The sequence below is a fragment of the Betta splendens genome, chromosome 16 (genome assembly GCF_900634795.4).
Source record: "Betta splendens chromosome 16, fBetSpl5.4, whole genome shotgun sequence".
NCBI classification, from domain to species: Eukaryota; Metazoa; Chordata; class Actinopteri; order Anabantiformes; family Osphronemidae; genus Betta; species Betta splendens.
In genome coordinates this window covers 8,391,545-8,416,194 of record NC_040896.2, presented here as the reverse complement: position 1 = coordinate 8,416,194, position 24,650 = coordinate 8,391,545, and the positions used below count along the sequence as shown (strand labels likewise).

Genomic DNA, 24,650 nt, shown 5'->3' with positions numbered 1-24,650 from the left:
CCTGGCTATGGTGGTGACCTGTACAGGAGCAGCCAATTATATAATATAATAATAATATAATATATCATAATATTATATATATATATATAGAGACTGTATAATATATATATATATATATATATATATATATATATATATATATATAGATATATATATATATCTAGTATATATCTATCTATCTATATATCATATATATATATCTATATATATCATCTCTATATATCTCATATATATATATATATATCTCTATATATATTATAATATTATATATATATATATATATAAACATCCGAAATCTCAGTCCAGAAAAGTGCAGTCCTAGGAACAGCAAGGATACTGTGCAGAACCCTCAAGCTCCCTGGCCTCTGGTAGAGGACCCGAGCTTGGAAAGTGGATGAGACCACCCGCGAAGGGTGAGAATAGAGTGGTATATATAAAGAAAACAACCCTAGTTGCCAACTACAACATCAAGTCAGGCATATACCAAGGAGATGCTCTGTCCCCACTGCTGTTCTAATTATATCCAAGACTGGTTGCGGGCATCGACTACAAAGTAACGCAACTATCAGCCACCTCCTCTACATGGATAACATCAAGCTGTACGGAAGGGAGTGAACAAAATATAGACTCACTGATACATACCACCAGGATAAGCCATCGGATTGTCATTCGGACTGGATAACTGTGGTCAGATGATAGCAGGGAGACAAAAGGTATTCAGGACTAAGGGGTAAGAAATACTGTACCAGAAGGCAAGATAGCAGATGTGGAGGAAAGCTACTAATACCTTGGAATCCCACAGGCAAATGGTATCCACGAAGAGGCCGCAAGGAAAACAGCAACCACTAAGTACCTCCAAAAGGTAAGGCAAGTCCTGAGAAGTTAGCTGAATGGGAAGAACAAAGTCCGGGTGATCAACACCTACGCCATCCTGCTCATCAGGTACCCTGCTGGCATAGTAGGTTCACCCAACGAGTAGATGAAAGCCACTGACATAAAGACAAGGAAGCTCCTGACAATGCACGGAGGGTTTCACTTCATATATTTTTTTATGTGAAAACTTCTCATAACAATGAGGTGGTAAGAATCATTTAACTACTCAACGCTCAGCTTAAAATCTTGAGTTACATTCAATCCTCTGGTTTGCACAGCACATACAGTAAATGTACAGTATTGGTGAAACTTCCTGTGTGACATAATAAACTTAATTTTAGTATTGTTTTGTTTCCATGTCTGCTACAAGTCTGCGGCAAACATCTTCACATAGTACAGAACACTGCAGATACAGCCCAGCTTTTAAACCCAAATTAAACTAAAGGAGGAAGAAAGGAAGGAAGGAATTATGTGATCTAACTTTGTCTTTGTTCGCACAAAAAAAACAAATTATTGAAACTTTAATTAATTCTAGGTGTTTATACAAATAAATGAACAAATGAAGAAATAAACTGTAGCTCGCTATGTCACATTCAACAGTGGGTATTGCACATGTTTATCTCTGAGAGAGTCATTGAGTCATTGTGTTGTGTGAACAGTAGAATTAAGCCCAGCTTCCTGGGGGAAGTCTGTTCTCTATGTGATTGGAGAGTTCAGCTCAGACACGGCCTGGGGGAAGAAGCTGACTCTGTTTCTGGGGGTTCTGGTGGCAATAGCTGTGACGCCGGGGAGAAGTTTGAACAGTTTGTGTTTGGGGTCAGCAGTGATGCTTGCTGCCTGTTTTTTGAGTCTGGCCTGATAAAGATGCTAAATAGAGGGAAGCTCAGTCCCGATGACCTTTTCTGCTGACTGGACCACCCGCTGCAGTCTGTGGCTGTCCTGCTTAGTGGCTGAACCAAACCATACAGTTTGCAAACGCTTTGCATATGAAAATAGTCTAACCACTTGACACCTAAAAAAGTCTGGTTTTGTGTGGTTCACTACAGACACTTCAGGTCTCACTTTCTTACACCTGTCAGCTGGATTTTGATCCTGTGAGTAAACCATATTATTATCTAACAGCAAATTGTCACTGTTGTCATTGTTACTACTGTTACTTTAGACTGGGCTCTGCTGATGATAATGGAAACTACAGACAGTTCTTTCAAGTACATTTTTTAACTTTTGTTTAGAAACTTTCACAATTTTAAAACTGAAAAAACTGGAAAAATGTCGCTTTCTCATACGTTTTATTTAAAAAACATGGCATAAGTCTGATGACTTGAAGAAAGTCATTTAATCACTTTAAACAAAAAGCAACAGTTGTGTAAAAGGGTTTTGTTCATTTAAGCATTCTAAATTATTTGTGTCTAGCTTTTTCAATTTTCACTTCAATGTTTTATGTTCATATTATTAAAAGTAAAAAAAAAACTTTCACCTTTCTCTGAAAATAAATAGCCTTCACATTGTACAGTAGTTTAACCGTATATTTGGTTTTGTTTGCAGTCAGATAAACAATGGAGTTTTATGTGATCATGAGTCTTCTCATCTTTGGTAAGTGCAAAACTGTTTAGCACAATTTAATAAAAAACTGTGTTGATCACATGAAATATTAATTATATGACAAAAAATAAATAAAATGTCTACACACACACACACACTGTAGATATCACACACGTATAAACTGGAACTGGGAACTGTTAAGAACTATTGTATTATTACTCTAATAACAACTTCCTAAATGTTAGAAATACTGTAAATGAGAAGTATATGCCGTAGTTATTAGAAATGTTTGGCTGTATAAGTGTGTTACTTTATGCTAATGTCTCACTACTGTAAGTGCTGAATACAGTGTATACTGTACTCTATCGTTGTCCTTCAGGGTGCAGCCTCAGCTCCTACTCTCAGGTCCTCCTGCATACGTACATGTACAGCTACGTTAAAATAAAAACGACCTGGGCTGGCGCTCAGCAGTACTGCAGAGACAACTATGACGACCTGGCAACCATCACAAACTCAAAGGACATGAGCAATTCTGTATTTACCAATTCACCAGTGTGGATAGGACTACATGACGACCCAAACGCCTGGAAGTATAACATGGGCAATGAGTCCAACTCCTGGAGGTGGTCAGCAACTGGTGAAACAAGCCCAACTGGTTATAAAAACTGGTCGGCTGGTGAACCTGACAATGGGGGTGGACATGAATTCTGCGTAGTGATGGATCCTAATGGACAATGGAGTGATGTGATCTGTGATCAATTAAATTTCTTTGTTTGTTACAATAGTAAGTTAATTTTTTTTCTTTGTTTACAGGCTAATAGCTTAAGAACTGAACTAATTGGTGAAAATTTAGTTTCATGTTGACCAGGAAACAGTAAGTTTAGTGAAGTGTAATTAAATAAAGTTCTACAGCAGAGCAGAAGGTTGAGGATGCAGTTTGATTAAGAAAATAGTGGTGTTTTAGAGTGTTTGTGTCCAGTCAGAACCGAAATAATGTGCCATTGTGGACACATTAATTCATTCTCATTAGGTAATTGATTAATATATTGTAATGATTTAGAAAATTTATACATCATGCGCTAACTATTCCTGTACAGTACTTACTGCATTACTCTGAAGACAACAAATAATAATTGTTATATATGAAATTATTCTGTTGCAGTGACAAACCAAAATCAAACAATTTATGTGTTTGTCGCAAACAACTTCACATGGAATTCTGCTCAAGCATATTGCAGACAATACTACACAGACCTGACTACAATCGACTACAGTGATGACAATGCTGCCGTCTATTCTGCAAAACCACAAACACAACCAGTTTGGATTGGTTTGTACCGAGTGCCTTGGACCTGGTCTAACAACTCTCCCAGCCTCTACAGAAACTGGTTTTACCTCAAGCCAGACAATTACTATCATGCAGAGTTCTGTGGGTACATATCATCTTCTAACCATCAGTGGGATGACATTTCTTGTGACAGTGTTATGTCCTTCATCTGCCAACAAGGTAATGTTTAATGATCTTTTTTTGAAGTTTGCAGTTTTTTAACAGTTTAAATATTGTTCTGTTCAGTTTCAAAACAGAAAACCATTATGAGGATTAAAATCAAGACTGATGCAGACATGACCAAGTCAGTTTTTAATACCCAGATCCTCCAGCAGGTAGATAAAATGATGTTTTTATATTTTACCTTTTCCTCTTATGGAAGATATTGTTACAGAAAACTAACATACTACAATACACAGAAGTGCAGAAAAGACACACATGTCTTTGAAGGGTCTCATTCATCCACAATGTTTATACCAAAGGTTCTGATCAATTACATGTTTCTGTAAAAGACATTTAATAAAATGGCAATAACTTTGTCATCCTTTTTCCACAGATAGGTGTAAAGCTGAGCATTCAGGGATGGACTGGATTGTATCTGCAGTGGAACACTGAACCCCAAGGCAGAAACTGATCCTGCAATTTTTCGTAAATATGCACGTCGGCTGCATTTCATCTGTATATATGTGTGTGAGCTTCCTTCACCTCCCTGATTTTGACGGACTTCTCTGGACACTCCTCCCCGTCCCCTGACCTGAATGCTTTCTTTTTCATTCAGGGCGGCTTTCATTTGAAGAGTGTACATTTGTACATTTTTTCATAGACGTGCCCTCTAATCCGGTTCTCTTTGGGTTTAAGAGAAATTCTAAGAGCTTAATCGGTGCATAGTAAAGTCTCTATGCAAAGCTTTACTATGTCACACAGGAAGTCTCACAAATACTTTCGTGTGTTGTGAAAACCAGAGGATCAAATGTGCCTCGAGATATTAAGCTGAGCTTTGAATAGTTAAATGAATCTCAACAGGTAATGTGAAGTTAAGGTTGACTGGTCAAAAGTTGATGGTACTGTAGCAACCCACGTCTGGACCTGGGCCCACCCCTACTTTAGAGAATTCATGTTTGGTTGAACTGAAAACAAGAAAAGGTTAAATATTACATTCAGTCCAATGTTATCATAACTCATCTGTGCTGTACTCTGTCTCATATAAGTAGCCATGAATATCAGACTGCGCTAATACACAGTAGAACTCACTGTTTTCTAAATAATCTACAACAGAGAGCAGTAGAGCCTCGCAAGGCTGGCCCCGCCCCCCTCTCAGCCTGGACCATCGCTGGGCCAGGTACAAAGAAAACCAGGAAGTTGTAGTCCGTGGGCACACAAAAAGTCACCAGGGCAGCTGAGAATTTTGTATTTTACGTTATCTTCAGCTGCCCTGGAGGACTATTGCAGCGAGTAAATGAGAATTTCTCAAAGAAAATGAGTATCTCTTCATTATTAAATACTACCTAACATATTTTCAATCAACCCGAAATGAAAATTGTAAGTTAAAGGGATGCTTCACCTCTGAAAAGCAAGCTGTGTTATGAAAATTATGTATATATTTTCTTAGCCAAAATGTGTAAAAATGTTTACTGATGGCGTGTGTCCAGAGAAAACAGGAAAAAGGGGCAGTATTGCTGAAAATGGTCAAGTCCTACAACACACAGGGTGTATTGCGCTAAGATGAACCTCCCAACCTGCTGTGATCAGCCTCACTTAGGTCTTTGCTTTAAAGCCTGCATAAATACTGGCGTCTCCTTTTTAAGAGGACTATACAGGGCCCTTGCCTTTATTTTCATATGCAAAGCCTGGCTATGGAGCAGCCAATTACAATAATGATATCAATTACAATGGTTAAAAACCAGGTAGGCCCCACCTCCCCCAAATTTGGGGGAAATGGTCCAGACTGGGTCCATTTGACCTATTACAGTTTTTCTCAGTCGCTTTAGTACAATTCTCATATGAGATTGAAATTCTCAAAACTATTTGTTCAATCTTCACATCACGATATCACTTGTGCACATCATATAAGAGTCTCCATTATATGTTTTTTCTAAATCTGTCCCGAATTTGTAAATTCCCCTTAGGTGACTTTCTCTAACAAAGGTGTATTCCTTAACCCTATTAAAGAATTTTTCTCAGCATGGAGATGGAAAGTTTATGATCGCCAGCCACATACAGTACACACATTACCCTCCTGGCTGCCGTGGATGCAGCGTGTGATGACATCACAGCAGACGCCTGCAGAGGCTGAATTAGACACTCTAGAAGATTCTTTCAACGCAGCATTGCAAGAGATGATATTTGGCTGTGATGTGGATGAGAATGTGTGGCCAACACACAAGAAGGACAGCAGGTGTAGGAAGACAACACGAATTCCTACAGCACTGCTTGTACTGTTTTACGGAATATTGTCCTAACTTTTTTTTCTCTTTGTGTTGTATAGCATAGTCTGTCAACAATTTACAATAATTGTCATTAAAACTTTAGCTATAGTTTATATCAGAACCTCCCTCCAAAGCACACAGTTATATTGACAACATGACTAAGTAATTTGACTGTCTTGTTCCAATGACCCAAGGACTGATGTTGGCACTGACATTGTCATGTTCTTGAAGTCACATCCTGTTTTATTGCGTAGCAGTTCCGGTTTCCAGTCGCATCTCATTAGCTCCAGTCCTAATCCAGTCCCAATCAGTAATCACTCACCTGCATACTTAACCACCACCAGTTCCCTTAGCCTGTTGCCAGATGGTTGTATGCCAGTCATCACTTTCCAGCGCTTTACCGTCCTGCCTACTTGTCTCGTGATCCTGTTTCGTGTTCCTGACCTCCGATTCCTGTCTGCTCCTGAATGGTACTGTTGCCTGGAAAGAACTTGTAATACCGACCTGATCGTCTGACCTCGAGATAGCCTGGTCCTTACGGGTACTGTAACCTTGTCATCTTGTTGCCGAAACCTTGCCTGTTCCTCGACCTGATTCAGCCTGCTCCCTCTGGACCGAAACCTGAGAATCATTGTGTATGACCTGGACCGTCTGTTGTAAAGAGAACTGTATTAAACCCTTAAAATTCTACCATCTGTCTGACGTCTCGTGCTGTGCATGTGGGTCCGATCTCTGCCAAAACCTGACAGACATCTTCAATGACATCAAAACTTTGTTTTGAGGGGTGAACTAAAGATTTTGAGCAAGTTACAGGCTTTTGCAAGAAATCCATCGTGTTTTGCTGTTTGTACAAATTGTTTTGAGAAAAGCACACAGATATTTGCAAACTTCAATTCTGATCTGAGAATTGTACTAAAGCGACTGAGGAAAACTGTAATAACATGCCTAATATCAAATTGAACCGCAGAGTACGGGCTACAGCACTTTATAATTGTCTTTTAGGTATATCAGAAAAAAAGTCTTGTGTTTATTCAGAATTGCTGATTACTGATCCCAAAATGCCACACACATTTCATAAAAATGTGAATACTCCTAATAACGACCAGGACGTAAGAGTGAAAATGCAGGCAGACAGGCAGACAGTCCTAACTACCAGCTGCATCCAAAAGCTGGATGTCAAGTAACACACCATGACCTTTTTACCAATCAAATTTAACTTAAGAATCATTTACCTATTCAAACTTCAGCTTAAAATCTCAAGTCACATTTAATCCTCTGGTTTGCACAGCACATACAGTAAATGTGCAGTATTGGTGAAACCACCTGTGTGACATAATAAATCTTTGCATAGAAACTTTACTACACACTTGATTTTAGTAACGCTTTGTTTCCAGGTCTGCCACAAGCCGGTGCTGAACTGGAGGAGAAGCAGATGCTAATATTGTTTGCTCTTAAGTGGAGTTTTTGTTTGTTTTTTCATCCGTCCTTCCGTCCATCCGTCCGTCCGTCCATCCATCCATCCATCCATTCATTTATTTTCTACTGCTTAGTCCCATGCGGGGTCGCAGGTGGTGCTGGAGTCTATCCCAGTTGTCTTTGGGTGAGAGGTGGGGTACACCCTGGACAGGTCGCCAGTCCAACGCAGGGCAACACACAGACAGACAATTATTCACACACACCTACGGGCATGGACACCTAATGCATGTTTTTGGATCGTGAAAGGAAGCTGGAGAACCGGAGAGAACCCATGCCCTTCTCGCTGTGATGACAGTGCTATCCACTGCACCACTGCACCGCCCTAGCCTCTATTATATTAATGTAATTTCATCTATTAGGATAAACATCTTGTGGGCAGTGGGTTGCCAAAAACTGTTTAAATATTGTCCTATTAGTGTACTGTATATGATGTAATTATGTCTACTGAAAAAACAATACTAAAAAAACATTAACGTGAAGACTTGTTCTGAAAGAGACCGTTAAATTATTCAGTTTTGTTTTTTTAAATCCAAAAATATTTCACCCATGAAATATGTAAATCATGATTTACCAAAGAAGTGGAGAATCAGAATCGCATGACGAGTCATTCAAGGTTTCTAGGGGAAAGCTGAAAACAAGCATCATCAACAAAGCAAATACCTCTTGCATGTTTGAAGAAACATAATTTTAATATGCAAAGCTTTATCTGGTTAAAAGCCACCCAATAGCAACTATTTACAATGTAAAACATTCCAGCCCTATGCAGTAGGAGTTCACTGGCCTAACTCATCTTTATTTTTCTCCTATTGATTGAGCAGTTAAATCTATATGTTTCTAAGACATTTCTATATTTAACTCATTGACTTTAGATTTTCCAAGTACAGCACCAATGACCAAAAGTGACATCTACTGCACTGGATATCTGGATATATTTGTGTTGAATGCAGCAGGCAAGATGTATTACAGTTATTCTCAGTCGCTTTAGTACAATTCTCAGATCAGAATGAAATTCTCAAAACTATTTGTTCAATCTTCACATCATGATGTCACTTGTGCACATCATATACAGTAAGCAGTTTCTCCTTTCTTTGAACAAGTTGCAACTGCTTTGGTACATCCATGCGAATGATTATGTACAATTCCCTGCTCTTTCCTACATTATCAATTGTTTATGTCATGTTGATCAAAATGTATTATATAGTTCTTATATCTATAGCTCTCGATCTATAGCTTCTTTCTTTAAATAGGAATAGTCTTACTCCTCAAAACATCTAGTCATTTGTTTATCGTATAAGTCATTAACTGCAAAATGGTTTACCAAGTTGTCATAATGTGACAAACATATTTCTATACATCTCTATTATATGTTTTTTTCTAAACCTGTCCTGATTTGGTAAAGGTGACATGAGTTTCTCTAACAATGGTGGATCTCAATAACCATCAAGTGGCAAGTATATATATGTATTCAGCACAACACAATGTTCTATGTCTGACAATGGTGTGCTTACTCATATTCCCATAATTGGTCCATACAACACAGAGCATCCTATCACATTTCTAAAAACTCTCTACATAGATATCATCCCTGAAGAAGAGAGGAGTCAGAGTGGAGATCACCTGCCAAAGTATGTGATAGTTTGGGACAATGTGAATTTTCATCATTCCAACACCATCAGGCAATGGTAAGCAGCCCACACAGAGAAGCGGATGGACTTCATCTCACCCTACTCTCCATTCCTTAACCCTATTTAGGAATTTTTCCAAGCAAGGAGATTTAGTTTATGATCACCAGCCACATAAACAAATGACCCTCCTGGCTGCCATTGTCCAGTCTCTTGCAATCAAACAAAAAGGTGTAACTTACATTTTACAGTAATTGTCATCCAAACTGTAGCCCTAGTTTATGTCAGAACCTCCCTCCAAAGTACACAGTAATATTGACAACATGAGTAAGTAATTTGACTGTCTTGTTTCGTATACAATGACACAAGGACATGACATTCTGATGGCACTGACATTATCAGTGATATAAAAACTTAGAAGACTTGAGAGATGAACTAAAGATTTTGAGCAAGTTACAGGCTTTTGCAAGAAATCCACAGTGTTTTGCTGTTTGTACAAGTGGTTTTGAGAAAAGCACACACATAATTGCAAACTTTAATTCTGATCGGAAAATTGTACTAAAGCGACTGAGAAAAACTGTAAAGGTCCTTTGAGATATAAGAGTTCAAATAATCAATATTCTCACTCACCAGCTCCTGGACAAGCTCAGTATGAATGTTAAAGTCTCTCATCAGGATTCCATTTGCTGCTTTAGATCTTCCCCACTTTGTCTTAAAAACCTGATCAAATAACTATGCAGAGCAAATTAGCAAATTCTTGTTAGACAAGCTTTAATTGTCACAATAAAGTTCTTAGAATGATTTAAAGTAGAATGTTTTATTCATTTTCGGCAGCAAACATGTTCCGTGCATGCTTTTAGAAACCTGGTGTCTTTGAGCAAGACATTCCACGCCTCCCCGTGTCTGCATGCTGCTTGCCCAAGCAATGAAGCAATGATGAAGGCTGCTAAAAAAAATTAAAAAGCCACTTTCACACAAATGCAACTGATTTATGTAATGGTATGTAGCTATAGAGTCATGATAAAACAATGCTGTGGAGTAAAATGCAGCCTTCATGTGAATTTATGAAAAATTGCACGCTGAGGTTCCACCAGTTGCTTGTTTCATTTTTTGGGGTTCAGTGTTCCAGTACAGATGAAACCCAGTCCATCCCTGAATGCTCAGCTTTGTGCCTAGCTGTGGAAAAATGAGAAAAATGCCATGACTTGCAAACTCTGTGCAATATTTATACAATATGTTATACCTATTTTGTGCAACATTTGTAGAGTCCGGTGCAAGATTCATATTTAAACAACATGCAGTAACCCCTATTAATGACTCCATACCCACCCTACCCACGTGTATAGTGCTGTACTGTGCCAACACAACTCTCTACTCCGCACTGTGCTCTGGGCTGTTGTTGTTGTGGCTCGGCTCCCACACCATCAGAAGGCAGCCTGGCTTCCCTTTTTGGCTTTGTTTCCTTGGTCTGTCTTGTAATTTCCTGTAATTAGTTTGATTCGGTTCACCTGTCTTGTCTTGTATTTGAGTTCTCAGTTTGTGCACAGTCTTTGTTGGTTCATTACCTGTTGTTGCCTCCCTAATGTTATGTGCCTACTGTTACCTGGTGATTACCCTGCCCATCGTGTTCAATGTTAAGGTTTGTCTCGTTCTGGTTGTGTCTCATGTTTTGTTGGTAGCTTGTGTTTCCTGCGTTTGCAGCGCCTTTAGTTGTATTGCCATGTGTGTATGTGTTTAGTTATTAAACTGGTTATCGTTTAATTCTGTGTGCGTTGGTTGTGCATTTGGGTCCTCCCTCCAAGTTGTAGGCCGTAGCAGCCCGTTTGTCCGCTCATGGTGAGCGGAGTCCCCCCCAAGTTTTTTTTATTCATTGATTCATTGATCAGAACCTTTGGAATAAACAACCTGGATGAATAACAATATTCTGCAGTTCTTTGTACTAGTAGTTTTCTGTAACAATTTCTTAAAAAAATAGGGAAAAATGAAACATAAAAACATAATTGTATCTACCTGCTGGAGGATCTGGGCATTAATGACTGAATTTGTAATGTCTGCATCAGCCTTGAGCTTGATCCTCATCATGGTTTTCTGTTTTGAAACTGAACAATCATACTGTTAAAAAAAACTTCAAAATGTCACCCTAAAAGTAATGTATTATTGAACATTACCTCGTTCACAGATGAAGGTCAAAGCATTGTTACATATCATATCATCCCACTGGCCATAAGTATATATGTACCCACAGAACTCTGTTTGATGGTAGTTGTTTGGGCTGATGTAAAACCAGTTTCTGTAGGTGCTGAGAGAGTTGTCAGACCAGGTCCAAGGCACTCGGTACAAACCAATCCAAACTGATTGAGTTTGTGGTTTTGCAGAATAGACGGCAGCATTGTCATCACTGTAGTTGATTGTAGTCAGGTCTGTGTAGTACTGTCTGCAATATGCTTGAGCAGAACTCCACGTGAAGTTGTTCGCGATGAACGCGTAGATTGTTTGACTTTGGTTTGTCACTGCAACAGAATAAGTTCATGTGTAACAATTATTATTTGTTGTCTTCAGAGTAATGCAGCTTGTACTGTACACTACTGTAAACACTTCACTATCACTATTTTCTTAATCAAACTGCACCATCTACATTCTGAAAAACTTGACTTTGTGCACAAAATTACACTTCACTACCTGTTCAACAAGACAGTAAATTGTTCTTTAGATCTCTTTTAAAAATCACCTTCAATTTTCAATTTTTTAGCTATTAAAAGTTAAATAAAAATTTTCTTACCGCTGTAACAAACAAATGGATTTAATTGACGACAGATCACATCATCCCATTGTCCATTAGGATTCATTACCACGCAGGTTTCTAGTCCACCATTATTGTCGGGTTGACCAGTCGACCAGTTTTTATAACCAGTTGGGCTTGTTTCACCAGTTGCTGACCACCTCCAGGAGTTGGACTCATTACCCATGTTATACATCCAGACGTTTGGGTCGTCATGCAGTCCTATCCACACTGGTGAATTGGTAAATACAGAATTGCTCATGTCCTTTGAGTTTGCGGTGGTTGCCAGGTCGTCATAGTTGGCTCTGCAGTACTGCTGAGCACCAGCCCAGGTCATTTGTTTGTTAACGTAGGTGTACGTACGCAGGGGGACCTGAGAGTAGGAGCTGAGGCTGCACCCTGAAGGGCAACGATAGAGTACGCACTGTATTTAGCGCTTAGTGAGATAAAGCATAATGCTATAACATTTCCTTTATGTCATATAATTGTGATTTCATGCTAACTAAACATAACAAACATTTTTTTTATTAAATTGTGCAAATGAGAGCGCTGCACTTACCAACGAGCAGAAGAGTCATGACCACGTAACACTTCATTGTTTATCTAATTGATGTGATGTGAATAAAATAACAATAAAAAAGATAGACACAATTAAAATTCTTAAGTGAACAAAACAGATTTGAAGTGATTAAATCACTTTTACCAAGTCATAAAGAGAACATCCAGGTTCAAATTTAATGTACTGTAGTTTATTAAATAAAATAAATAATAAAACGTAGACAAAATATTTTTTCCAGTTTTAAAATTGTGAAAATTTAAAAAAGTTAGAAGGTTGACCTAACAAGCTGATATTATTCTCCAATCTAATTGAGTGTGGTAGTTTTCTCAACCTTCAGCAGAGCTCAGTCTAAAGTAAAATTAGTATCAAATAATTTATAATTAAAGGTTTACTCACAATTTCAGACTCCAGCTGTCACTTGCAACAAGGCAAGATCTGAAGTGACTGCAGTGAATCATGCAAAAGCAGACTTTTTCTAGGTTTAGCCTGTAAAGTCACTGATTACACTATTTTCATATGCAAAGCGTTTCAATAAAAGATATCTTCAAATAGAGGTGGCAGTAAACTCATAATTAACTATGGATTAGTATTTTTTATTGTTGAGATTACCTGCAAGACCGTTTTTGAAGAACAAACCTAAAATAAAATCACTCAGTCATAGCTATTTAGTCTAAATGGGGCGGCAATAACGCAGTTGGTACGGAGGTTGTCCTCTAACCAAAGGGTTGGCGATTCAAGCCTCGGCATGGTCAATATGTAGAAGTGTCCTTGGGCAAGGCACTGAACCCCAGGTGCATGGCAGCTGCTAGCATCAGTGTGTGAATGAGAGTGCATGGTTGAATGACAAGCTAGTGTAAAGTGCTTTGTTTAAATGCTCTACAGTATATAAATGTGGGCCATTTAAATCCTGCCATTTCAACTACAGCTTGTTACTTTTATGAGACAGTAGCTTTGGTTTGAAACAGACTCTTCTTTGGTGCTTCATTAATTAATATGCAAATTAGGTATTTTGTAAATTTGCTTTGTCAGAGTCAAATTCAACCCCTCTTTCCTTACAGCTCATCAGAAGGATGGTGACATAATATCAGTGTTAAGGCAATAACTAACGTCATAACGTCAGTTGGTTGCACACGTGTCATCGTCCATTTCACCTTGACCACTGACAGACACGCAGTGTTGGTTTCCACCGTAGTTGTTTGGTTTGGTTGGCTGCCAGTGTCTGAAGGTGCTTTGGGACTTGTCGGACCAGACCCACGGGACTCTGTACAGACCGATCCAAACCTGAGCAGGGCCTGGTTTGGTTTCATAGACGTCAGTGTTTTCAAAGCTGTTGTCGATCACCGGCAGGTCTGTGTAGTGTTCCCTGCAGTACGACTGGGCAGAGGTCCACGTCGACATGTTTGAGACGAACGTGTAGGTTCTATGACTTTGGTTTAAAGCTGCAACAAATACAGATAAAACGTGGGAAAATATCCATCATTGTGTATAATAATCTACCCTTAATTGACATGTAAGTCTGAAGTCAAGGTTTTTAATCAGATGTTAAATGACTTTCACTGAATCATTGAACATAATATTATTGTCAGAAAGTAATAGTCATTAAATCAAATCTGTAACAAACAAAACTCTGCATTAAACTGCACAACACATCCTTCCATCCTCCACCAGGGGTCATTATCACACAGCTTTCATTTCCTCCTTTTCGTCTGGTCCCTGCTCTGCTCACATCACAGCTATGCCATTGTCATGTTTTGGTTACAGTTCCGGATTTACTTTGAAAGGACTTCCTGTTTTCACTCGCGTCTCAGCTGTTCCATGTCACCACCGGCTCTCATTACACACACCTGACAATAATCAGCGATCAGCCTCAGTATTTAGCTCCCACCTCACACAGCAGTCAGTTGCCACATTGTTGCGTGCATTCTACCACTCTCCAGCGTCTTTGTTATTGCCTAGCTTCGTTAATCTGAACTGCGTTTTTGACCACTGTGGACGACTACTGCCTACTCCTTGTCTGCCGTGTCAACCAAGCTCAGCTGGTATCGATTCTGCATGCTATTCTGACCAGGACATTGCCTCGTCCTGAACGGTACTGTTATCTGAGCCTGCGCGTTAACAACCCCTGCCTGTCCACGAAACCGAGACTGCCCGATCCATTGTACCGTAAACCGTTGCTTACCTGTGTATGACCGCGCCTGAACTTGATCCCGTCTTTTGTTAAAATAAATCCATTTAATATCACCCGTGACTGTCGTGAGCCGTGCATGTGGGTCCACCGTTTAGTAGAGCCTGACACTTCCGGAGTGTTTTTAAATCTGCTCCTTGCAGTTTTACACGCTGTAAAAATGTGAACTAAAAAGGTGATGTTTAATTTAGTGTGATTTCATTTTATTCAGAAATAAAGACGGTATTAAACAACAAAATCTTAACTCTTCTTCAGTATAATGATAATTTTTTTGACTCACCAGAGCAGAAGAAGAAAATCAGAGTCGTTAGACAATTCATATCTGGTTGATACTTTTAAGTTCATACTTAAAATATGTAAAATACAGACTATTATTCACATTAAGATAAAAAAAGAGATATTGGACAAGGTAAGTAGTTTTGTTTATTTGAAACCTGATCAAAACTTAACAATTATATGCATAGTCATATGCACAGAATTCACAGTTTTGTTTTCCTCTTTCAGTACATATTTTGGTGTCTAGTCCAGCTACAGAAAATAGGCAGCTTATTAAGGAATCAACTGCTTCCATCTTTCTATTTCATATACAAATAGTTTTCAAGATATTAAGCTTTTTTTCCTCACCGAAATGAATGGGAAATTTGTTTTCACCATGGGAGTTTATCACACTCAGCGTTTAAATGGCAATGCACAATTCAATATGCAATGTCATCATTCAATTTGAAAATGCATGTTGCATTTTACAATTCAATATTAAAAGTGGAAATTCATTACCCAGTTTTATTAATTCAAACTATAAATAAAGTCTCACTCAATTGCATTTCATATTGTTATGTTTTTTGTAGTCTTTATATTGAATTGTCAATTGCAAAATGTATTTCCATTTAAATAAAAACTGAAAAAGCAAAGCACTAGGATTTTGATGATTATGTAGCTACATTGAAACAAAATAATGTATTCTAAGCAGACCAATTGTCTGGTAGCCATGGAGAAGGACCATGTGTAATGAAAACTTTGTCTGAAGCTACATTACTTCCTATTCTTTAAACCTCAAATTAAGCAAAAGTTCATTGTCAGCAATTCTTCAATTTCAGCAAGTGTGTCTCATCTTTCCTTAATTTAAGATTCAACTGCTTCATTTTCTTCTGCAGCTACATTTAGCTGTAATTCACGTTGCAGCTATACTTTCAGCTCCTTAAAACCAATCAGCTGTAAGCCTTAACTGTTTGCACATCCAGCTTTGTTTTTATCTTTTCAGAAAAATGTTACATATTTCATTCATTTTCAGCAATTTGTGAGAAAATAATTCCAGCAACAAATTTATTTTGGCTCTGTTAAATTTGAAATTCAACTGCTTCAACTTCTTCTGCAAAATAAAATTTAAACAACTCCTAATTCTTTTTAGATACATTTATTTCACCCGTTTCGGATGTTATCAGCCATTACGAATGGGCTGATCAGAACTCATCAGCGCATTCGTACGGGCCAGTAGGTGCCTGCTCTGCCTCCTCGCGAACAACTAACAGCTAGCTAAGTTGCTATGTTAAGCAGCTTTAGAGGTTAATGTGGTTAGGGTTAGGGCTGGATAACGGGTGGGGGGTTCAGGTTACAGTTAGCTAACACAATACAGGTAGCTACTTGCTAAGTTATGCTCGCTAATAAATCAAAATCCAAAACTTCAATCCTCCCGTCTGAACAACAACCACTCAGCAGTGCCCCTACTGACTCTGCTGGTTAAATCATCCGAGCCGTGATCAACCTTACGGATCAATGACAGCGACCTACTGCACCTATTCACCGCTGCCAGCAGGTAGATGGGCACCTACCGGCCCATACGTATGGGCTGATAACCACCGATAATGACCATTGAATGGCGTGATAATGTCCGCAGCCGCTGTTTATTTATGCTTTTTATGTACTTCCAGCTATGATCACAATGTTTCAGCAACTTTTAGGAATTCTTCAAAAGTACATACAGCATGACAGCATTCACCATGCATTTTCCTATGGAAATGCTTTATCTATTTAGCTTTGTATTCCTGTACATCAGAACTACTTGTTTCATTTAGCACATCAGAGTCGTTGGCTGGGACAGGCTCCAGAATGAGCAACTAAGATGAGTGACCTAAAGCGTACGGCACTTTCACACACATGCAACTGATAAATGTAATGATGTTTTGTTTTTCATTGTTTTATAACATTATAAAACAATGTTGTAGACATTGTTGTACTAGTAGTAGTAGTAAAATGCAGCCTTTGTGTGTATTTATGAAAAATTGCAGGCTGAGGTTCTGCCAGTTTCTTGTTTGATTTTTTGCGGTTTAGTGTTCCAGTGCAGATCAAACCCAGTCCATCCCTGAATGCTCAGCTTTGCACCTACCTGTGGAAAGATTAGAAAAACGTCACGAATATTTCATGAAATGTCTTCCAGAAAAACAACATGCATTGATCTAAACCTTTATGATAAACAACTTGGATGGATGAGAACCTTCACAGACATACAGTATTTCTGCAGCCCTGTGTACTATTGTAGTTTTCTGGAACAACATATTCAACAAAGAAATGGTGAAGTAATTTAACATAATTGGATCTACCTGCTGGAGGATCTGGGCATTAATGACTGAATTTGTAAGGTCTGCATCAGTCTTGATCTTCATCCTTATCATGGTTTTCTGTTTTGAAACTGAAAATTCATACTGTTAAAAAAACTGTAAAATGTAACTCTAAAAATGAAAGGTGTACCTTTGAATATTACCTCGTTCACAGACGAAGCTCAAAACACTGCTACACATCCCATCATCCCATTCATTTATAGACACCATGTACCCACAGAACTCTAAAAAATTGTAGTTGTTTGGGCTGATGTAATACCAGCTTCTGTAGGTGCTAGGAGAGTTGTCAGACCAGGTGTAAGACACTCGGTACAAACCGATCCAAACTAGTTGAGCTTGTGGTTTTGCAGAATAGACGGCAGCATTGTCATCACTGTAGTTGATTGTAGTCAGGTCTGTGTAGTATTGTCTGCAATATGCTTGAGCAGAATTCCATGTGAAGTTGTTTGCGATGAACACGTACATTGTTTGATTTTGGTTTGTCACTGCAAGAGAATAATTTCATATAAAGCAATTATTACATTACAGAATTTCAATTCTAATAATTTTTATTCATATAGTGGGAAATCACAACAAGGTTATCTCAGGGCACTACAAGATAAGGTTTAAGACCTTACACAACTAAACCCAACAAATCCCACATACAGCAAGCCTTTAATTGTAATAATTATAATTTAACAGCATCAGTGGAGAGGAAAAACTCCCTCTCTAATGAGGAAGAAACCTCCAGCAGAACCAGGCTGGATGTGGGCGGCCATCTGCCTCGACCGGTTGGGGTGAGGGGAGAGAGAGAGGAAAGCACAGCAACAACAGGGCACAGGCAGGATTTCTTAATCATTACAGTATAAGGATCAATTACCTGCTGAGAATGAATGCGTCCACAATGATAAGTAATTTTATATTTTGCTTTGCTGAAGAACTGTACTTTGTGTAGAAAACGACTTACACTTCACTGAAGTTACTGCTTACTGTTACTAGTTTTGTTGTTTAGATCTCTATTAAAATCACCATCAAAGTTCAGTTATTTATCTATTAAAGGAAAATAAACAAATAAAACATTTTCTTACCACTGTAACAAACAAAGGGATTTAATTGACCACAGATCACATCATCCCATTGTCCATTAGGATTCATTACCACGCAGGTTTCACGTCCACCATTATTGTTGGGTTGACCAGCGGACCAGTTTTTATAACCAGTTGGGCTTGTTTTACCAGTTGCTGACCACCTCCAGGAGTTGGACTCATTACCCATGTTATACATCCAGACGTTTGGATCGTCATGCAGTCCTATCCACATTTGGGGATTGGCAAATGCAGGACTGTTCATGTCCTCTGAGCTTGTGATGGTTGCCAGGTCATCATAGTTGGCTCTGCAGTACTGCTGAGCACCAGCCCAGGTCATTTGTTTGTTAACGTAGGTGTACGTACGCAGGGGGACCTGAGAGTAGGAGCTGAGGCTGCACCCTGAAGGGCAACGATGGAGTACGCACTGTATTTAGCACTTAGTGAGATCTTAGTAGGAAATAACACACTTATTCTGCCAAAGATTTATAATAACTAAGACATAATTAGTTAATTATGCACAGCATTAAGGCTCATTAGAATAAGAACTTATTATAAGATCAATAATTGCTCTTAATAGTGGTTGCCAATCCAGTTTATATACTGTAGATGAAAAATATTCAGACATTTGATTATGTTTTTGTCATATAATTGTTATTTTACGTGAACCGAAAATCATAACACATATTTCTTACCTTAAATTGTGCAAGTAACAGTTTTGCACTTACCAAAGAGGAGACTAATGATCACATAGTGCTTCATTGTGTAGTTTACTGCAAGCAAAACCAACCATATGGTCAAACTACAACAGGAAATATTTTTAAATGCCTAAATGAACAAAACACGTGCATTTTACAGCATTTTAACAGTTGCTTTTTCAGCTTGAAGTGATTAAATGACTTTCACCAAGTCATCAAACCAATGCCTGAGAATTTACAGGTTCACACTTAATGTCATTTATTTGTATAAAACTGAAATGAACTGACAGGAGCTGACTGGTAGCTTTCATAACCTTCAGCAGAGCCCAGTCTAAAGTAACAGATAATTAAAGGTTTACTCACAAGTTCAGAATCCAGCTGTCAGGTGTTATAAGGTGAGACCTGAAGTGTCTGCAGTGAATCCTGCAAAAGCAGACTTTTGCCAGGTTTTGTTTGTAAAGTCGGAGTGGTTCCATGATTTTCATATGCAAAGCATTGTTTTGATGAAAGATGTCCTCTAATAGAGGTGAACAGTAAATTCGCAATTAACTATGGATTGGTAATAGTTTATTGGTGATATTACCTGCAAGGCCTATTCTGATAAACTAACCTTTGATAAAATATCACATTCACAGGTATTTAGTGTGAATCCTGCCATTTCAATCTTGTTACTTGTAAACACCTGGTGACATCATGTTGGGAGTCTAAGTTTGTTGTTTGTTTAGGTCTGTTAATTGAACAAAGGAGTCAGTTTGTGGATGGTTTGCTGCCTTTTCTTACAGGTTTTGTTAAACAGGATTTTACTGTATCATTGACATTGACAAACATTCTGTTCAGTAAGAGAGGCTTAGGTTTTTATGCAGTGCACCTTAATGTTTGATTTTGTTTGAATTAAGCTTGGCAATTTATTGTCAAAGTGAAATCTGAAAAGAAGAGCTGAATGATATTTTTTAGAAGCCTTGGCTTTAATTTATCTTAATAAGTTACAGGTGTAGATTACACTGAGTCTGTGTTGCTTCCTCCTGTCTTTTAGGATGAATTTTCCATTTAATCTTGAAATCAGTCCAACCCTGACTTGATAAAAGGACAATTAGCTGAAAAATAAAAGAAACACATGTATTTATTTTTTTTAATATATATATTTTTTTTCTACAGGGGATAAAGAAGGAAATCGCTCTACCTGTTGGAGGATGCGATCATTAATGATGAGGCTGCTTATGTCAGCATTTGTCTGGATCTTCATTCTCAGCGTGGTCTTCTGTTTGGAGACTGAATGATAAAATAAACATTCAGAAGCACAATAGAGGAATGTAAAGTGAAAATCTGAATCAGTCCAACACTGTGAACATCACCTTGCTGACAGATGAATGGGTAGTTGGTTGCACACGTGTCATCGTCCATTTCACCTTGACCACTGACAGACACGCAGTGTTGGTTTCCACCGTAGTTGTTTGGTTTGGTTGGCTGCCAGTGTCTGAAGGTGCTTTGGGACTTGTCCGACCAGACCCACGGGACTCTGTACAGACCGATCCAAACCTGAGCAGAGCCTGGTTTGGTTTCATAGACGTCAGTGTTTTCAAAGCTGTTGTCGATCACCGGCAGGTCTGTGTAGTGTTCCCTGCAGTACGACTGGGCAGAGGTCCACGTCGACATGTTTGAGACGAACGTGTAGGTTCTATGACTTTGGTTTAAAGCTGCAACAAATACAGATAAAACGTGGAAAAATATCCATCATTGTGTATAATAATCTACCCTTAATTGACATGTAAGTCTGAAGTCAAGGTTTTTAATCAGATTTTAAATGACTTTCACTGAAACATTGTCAGGGATTAGGCAGAGATCGGACCCACATGCACAGCATCGAGGCGTCAGACAGAGGGTAAAATTTAAGGCTTTAATGCAGTACTTCTTATAACAGACGGTCCAGGTCACACACACTGTATCTCAGGTTGTAGTATAAAGGAAGCAGGCAGAAACAGGTCCAGGGACAGGCAAGGGTTCGGCAACAGGATTTACAGGGTTTACAGTACCAGTAAGGAGCAGACAGGAATCAGGAGTCAGGAAAAAGAAGGAGGGTCGAGACACAAACAGGCAGGACGGTGAAACGCTGGAAGGTGCTGACTGGCATACGACGATCTGGCAACGGGCTATGGGAACTGGTGGTGCTTAAATGCACAGGTGAGTGATTACTGATTATAGACAGGTGTGAGTAACGAAAACCGGAAGTAAGACTGGAGCTAATGAGATGAGACTGGAAACCGGAACTGCTACACAATAAAACCGGATGTGAGTACAGGAACCTGACAACCATTGAACATAATATTATTGTTTTAAGATTAAGTCAGTAAGTAATAGTCATTAAATCACATCACAAACAAAACTCTGCATTAAGCTACACAACACATCCTTCCATCCTCCACCAGGAGTCATTATCACACAGCTTTCATGTCCACCTTTTCGATTTGGTTCAGTTTCAACCTAGTTTTGATAACCAGTTGTGCTTGTGTCAACAGTTGCTGACCACTTCCAGGAGTTGGACTCATTGCCCATGTTGATCTTCCAGGAGTTTGGGTCGTCACTCAGACTGATCCAAACCAAGGCTTTTGAAAACAAAACCTTAAGAAGAAGAAGAAGAAGAAGTTAACCCTTAATAGTCCCACAGTGGGGAAATTCATTCTCTGCATTTGACCCATCCCCCTTGGGGGAGCAGTGAGCTGCCACATTAGCGGCGCTCGGGGAGCAAGCGCGAAGTGTCTTGCTCAGGGACACACCTGATGCCGAGGATCGAACCGCAGACCTTTTGCCTTCCGAGGTCGACGCTCTACCAACTGAGCTACCAGGCCGCTAACTTATTCTTCAGTCACCAGAGAAGAAGAAAATCAGAGTCTTTAGACAATTCATATCTGGTTGACCTGAAAGCAAGAAAAGGTTTAATATTACATCCAGTCAATTGTTATTGTAACTTGTCTGCGCTGTACTTGTGTAACCACAAATATCAGACTGTGCTAATACACGATGGGGCTCGTTGCCTTCTAAATTATTTACAGCTGGACCTTCGGCCATTGAATATCAATGTTGTCGTTGTATGTGTGGATAAGCAATGACGGAGAGCTGTAGTGCCTCGGCAGCCTGGCCCCGCCCCCCCGCAGCCTGGCCCCGCCCCACTCAACTTGGCTTCGCCCCCATCTCAGTCTGAATGTTGCTGGGGCAGGTACAGAGAAAACCAGGAAGAACTAGTTGTAGTCTGTGGGCACACAAAACGTTGCCAGGGAAACTGAGAATGATGTATTGTACATTATCGTCGTTTATGCAGAGAAATAAATGAGAATTTCTCATGTGTGTGAGTGTCCCTTCATTATTACATACTTCTAAACGTGTTTTTGATTAACCCCTATTGAAGGTTGTAAGTTAAGTAGCTATCAGCTCATCTAGCTTGTCCATGTTTATAAGCAGTTTTTTTGGCAAAAAAAATTGTTCCAGTAGGTTAACATGAGTACATAAAACACTGTTTCATAAACAGAGTGACAGAGTGTAATGTTTTCCTTGTTTAACTACACGTCAGGCACAGTTAAAAAGATTTTTTTTCATTCAACAAATGACGTGCTGCTACTGTTTCTGCATACTGTATGAGCACAAGATTTGTACGCTGCTGGAGACTTTCCAAGAAGAAGAAATGAATAAGAGTTTTGCAGACAGACATACACTACCGTTCAAAAGTTTGGGGTCACCCAGACACCCACACCGTAATTTACATGAAAAGTCACACTTTTAAACACAATGAGAGGTAAAATCAATAGAAAATATAGTCAAGACATTGAAAGGGTTAAAAATAATGATTTGTATTTACAGCATTGAAGACCTTTGGCTTTCTAGCTGTTCATTTGTTGAGGTAAACTGACGCAATGAGCAGACACATTGTACCATTACAACACTGGAGTCATAGTTGCTGGAATTGGGCCTCCATACACCTACGTATGTAGATATTGCGTCAAAAACATTTTGCAGTTGCGGTTTGCAACTAAAACAGTCATTTACCACATTGGAAGTGTTTACAGCGTATTTCTGAATATTTTGAAGCTATCTTCATTGCAAAAAATACTGTGCTTTGCTGTTAAAAATGGGACATTTATAAGTGACCCTAAACTTTTGAATGGTACTGTAAATTTATGTTGTTTGTATTATTTCGGAACCATATTGCATAAAATTCTTCACTCACCAACCTTGAATAGAAATATAGGTCCAGTCTTGTGCTAGTTCTTTACATCAGGATCTCATGTTCAGATGCTATGCCTTCTGTTAATTCTGTTGTCCTTTATATTCATCATACAATATTATGCAAAGCACACATTTGAAGTCTTGGTGCTAAAACACAGAGAGAGAAATTAATGTCAAAACTTCAAAGGTTTTTGCTAAATCCCAGTACAAGGTGTAAAATGTGTAAAATACCTGATCTTAATTTTGAACCACATATCAAGGCCATGAGCAAAAATGAATGCTACCACCTTAAAAACTTTGCCAGAGTTTGCACATTTCTCTCTCGAGCCAACACAGACTCTTATGCATGCCAACTTTTATTACCACTAAAACTGGCTACTGCAAGGACATTGGTCAGTTACAACTGCTACAAAACTCATCAGCCAGAGTACTGACAAGGACCAGAAAGAGAGTTTTTCTGGCACTATGGCCCCGTTGTATGGAACAGCTTACCTGGGGGCAGTAAAAAAAAAACCTTTTCAAAATAAACTGAAAACTTACCTGTTTAATAAGGCTTTTAGCTAACTTTTGTTAATTTTTATGACATATAATTGTATTATTTTACTGTTGCTCTTTCACACTATCACAAAGAACCTCTGGTTGCTCTGTTCCTTAAAGCAGCATGCATCACATATCACGCATTTACCTTAAGGTTAAGACTCCGCACTTTAAAAAGAAGCATCAGGCTAGGCACAGCTTTAACCACTTATAGGGGCAACTCATTCGTCTGAGTCAAATCAGAACTTCATACATAAACTGCTGCTACAGAGCACTGAACCATTCATCATTCAGAGAGTGAAAATAGAGAAAGACCAATTAGAGCAAAAGACAAAAAAGGAAGCAGAAAATTCCATGACATGATTCTGACATATAAAGGATGCATTATATTTACTTTTCACTTGTTGAGCATTAGAGATGCAGTAGGATGACTTTATGTAAAATGAGATTTCCCTGCTGTCCTGTGGCTATGGGGCGAGGAGCTTGCAAATTCATGCAATTCATCAAATTGATGTGCACAAATTTGCTTCCTCAAACTGCTTTCTTCTGTTTATGTGTCCTGTTTTTTATCTAAAACCTCTTCATACTTTAATATGTAAAGTACAGACAATTATTCAAATTAAAATAAAAAAGAGATATTAGAAGGTAGGTAAAGGTAAGTAATGTTTTGTTTATTTATAACCAGATCAAAACTTTTTAACAATTATATGCATAGTCATATGCACACAATTAACA

At 38.7% G+C, this 24,650-nt stretch overlaps 2 protein-coding genes across 2 annotated transcripts; one reads left to right on the top strand and one right to left on the bottom strand.

The window, feature by feature from the left end:
• Positions 1 to 1,620: 1,620 nt before the first annotated feature.
• Positions 1,621 to 4,870, top strand: LOC129603111 (macrophage mannose receptor 1-like). Its single transcript, XM_055502907.1, has 6 exons — positions 1,621 to 1,967; positions 2,419 to 2,466; positions 2,795 to 3,199; positions 3,578 to 3,922; positions 3,989 to 4,077; positions 4,299 to 4,870. Exons 2-6 carry the CDS (start codon positions 2,430 to 2,432, stop codon positions 4,374 to 4,376), a joined length of 954 nt encoding a protein of 317 aa, XP_055358882.1. The 5' UTR covers positions 1,621 to 1,967; positions 2,419 to 2,429; the 3' UTR covers positions 4,377 to 4,870.
• A 3,431-nt stretch (positions 4,871 to 8,301) lies between these two features.
• On the bottom strand, positions 8,302 to 19,587 carry LOC114843058 (macrophage mannose receptor 1-like). The gene is made up of 14 exons (XM_055503218.1): positions 19,527 to 19,587; positions 19,194 to 19,238; positions 18,469 to 18,867; positions 17,545 to 17,886; positions 17,384 to 17,472; positions 17,085 to 17,169; positions 14,784 to 14,885; positions 13,735 to 14,043; positions 12,605 to 12,643; positions 12,046 to 12,444; positions 11,435 to 11,776; positions 11,277 to 11,365; positions 10,605 to 10,749; positions 8,302 to 10,442 (listed from the first exon to the last, which is right to left on the bottom strand). Exons 2-14 carry the CDS (start codon positions 19,225 to 19,227, stop codon positions 10,384 to 10,386), a joined length of 2,433 nt encoding a protein of 810 aa, XP_055359193.1. The 5' UTR covers positions 19,228 to 19,238; positions 19,527 to 19,587; the 3' UTR covers positions 8,302 to 10,383.
• Between the last annotated feature and the right edge of the window lie 5,063 nt (positions 19,588 to 24,650).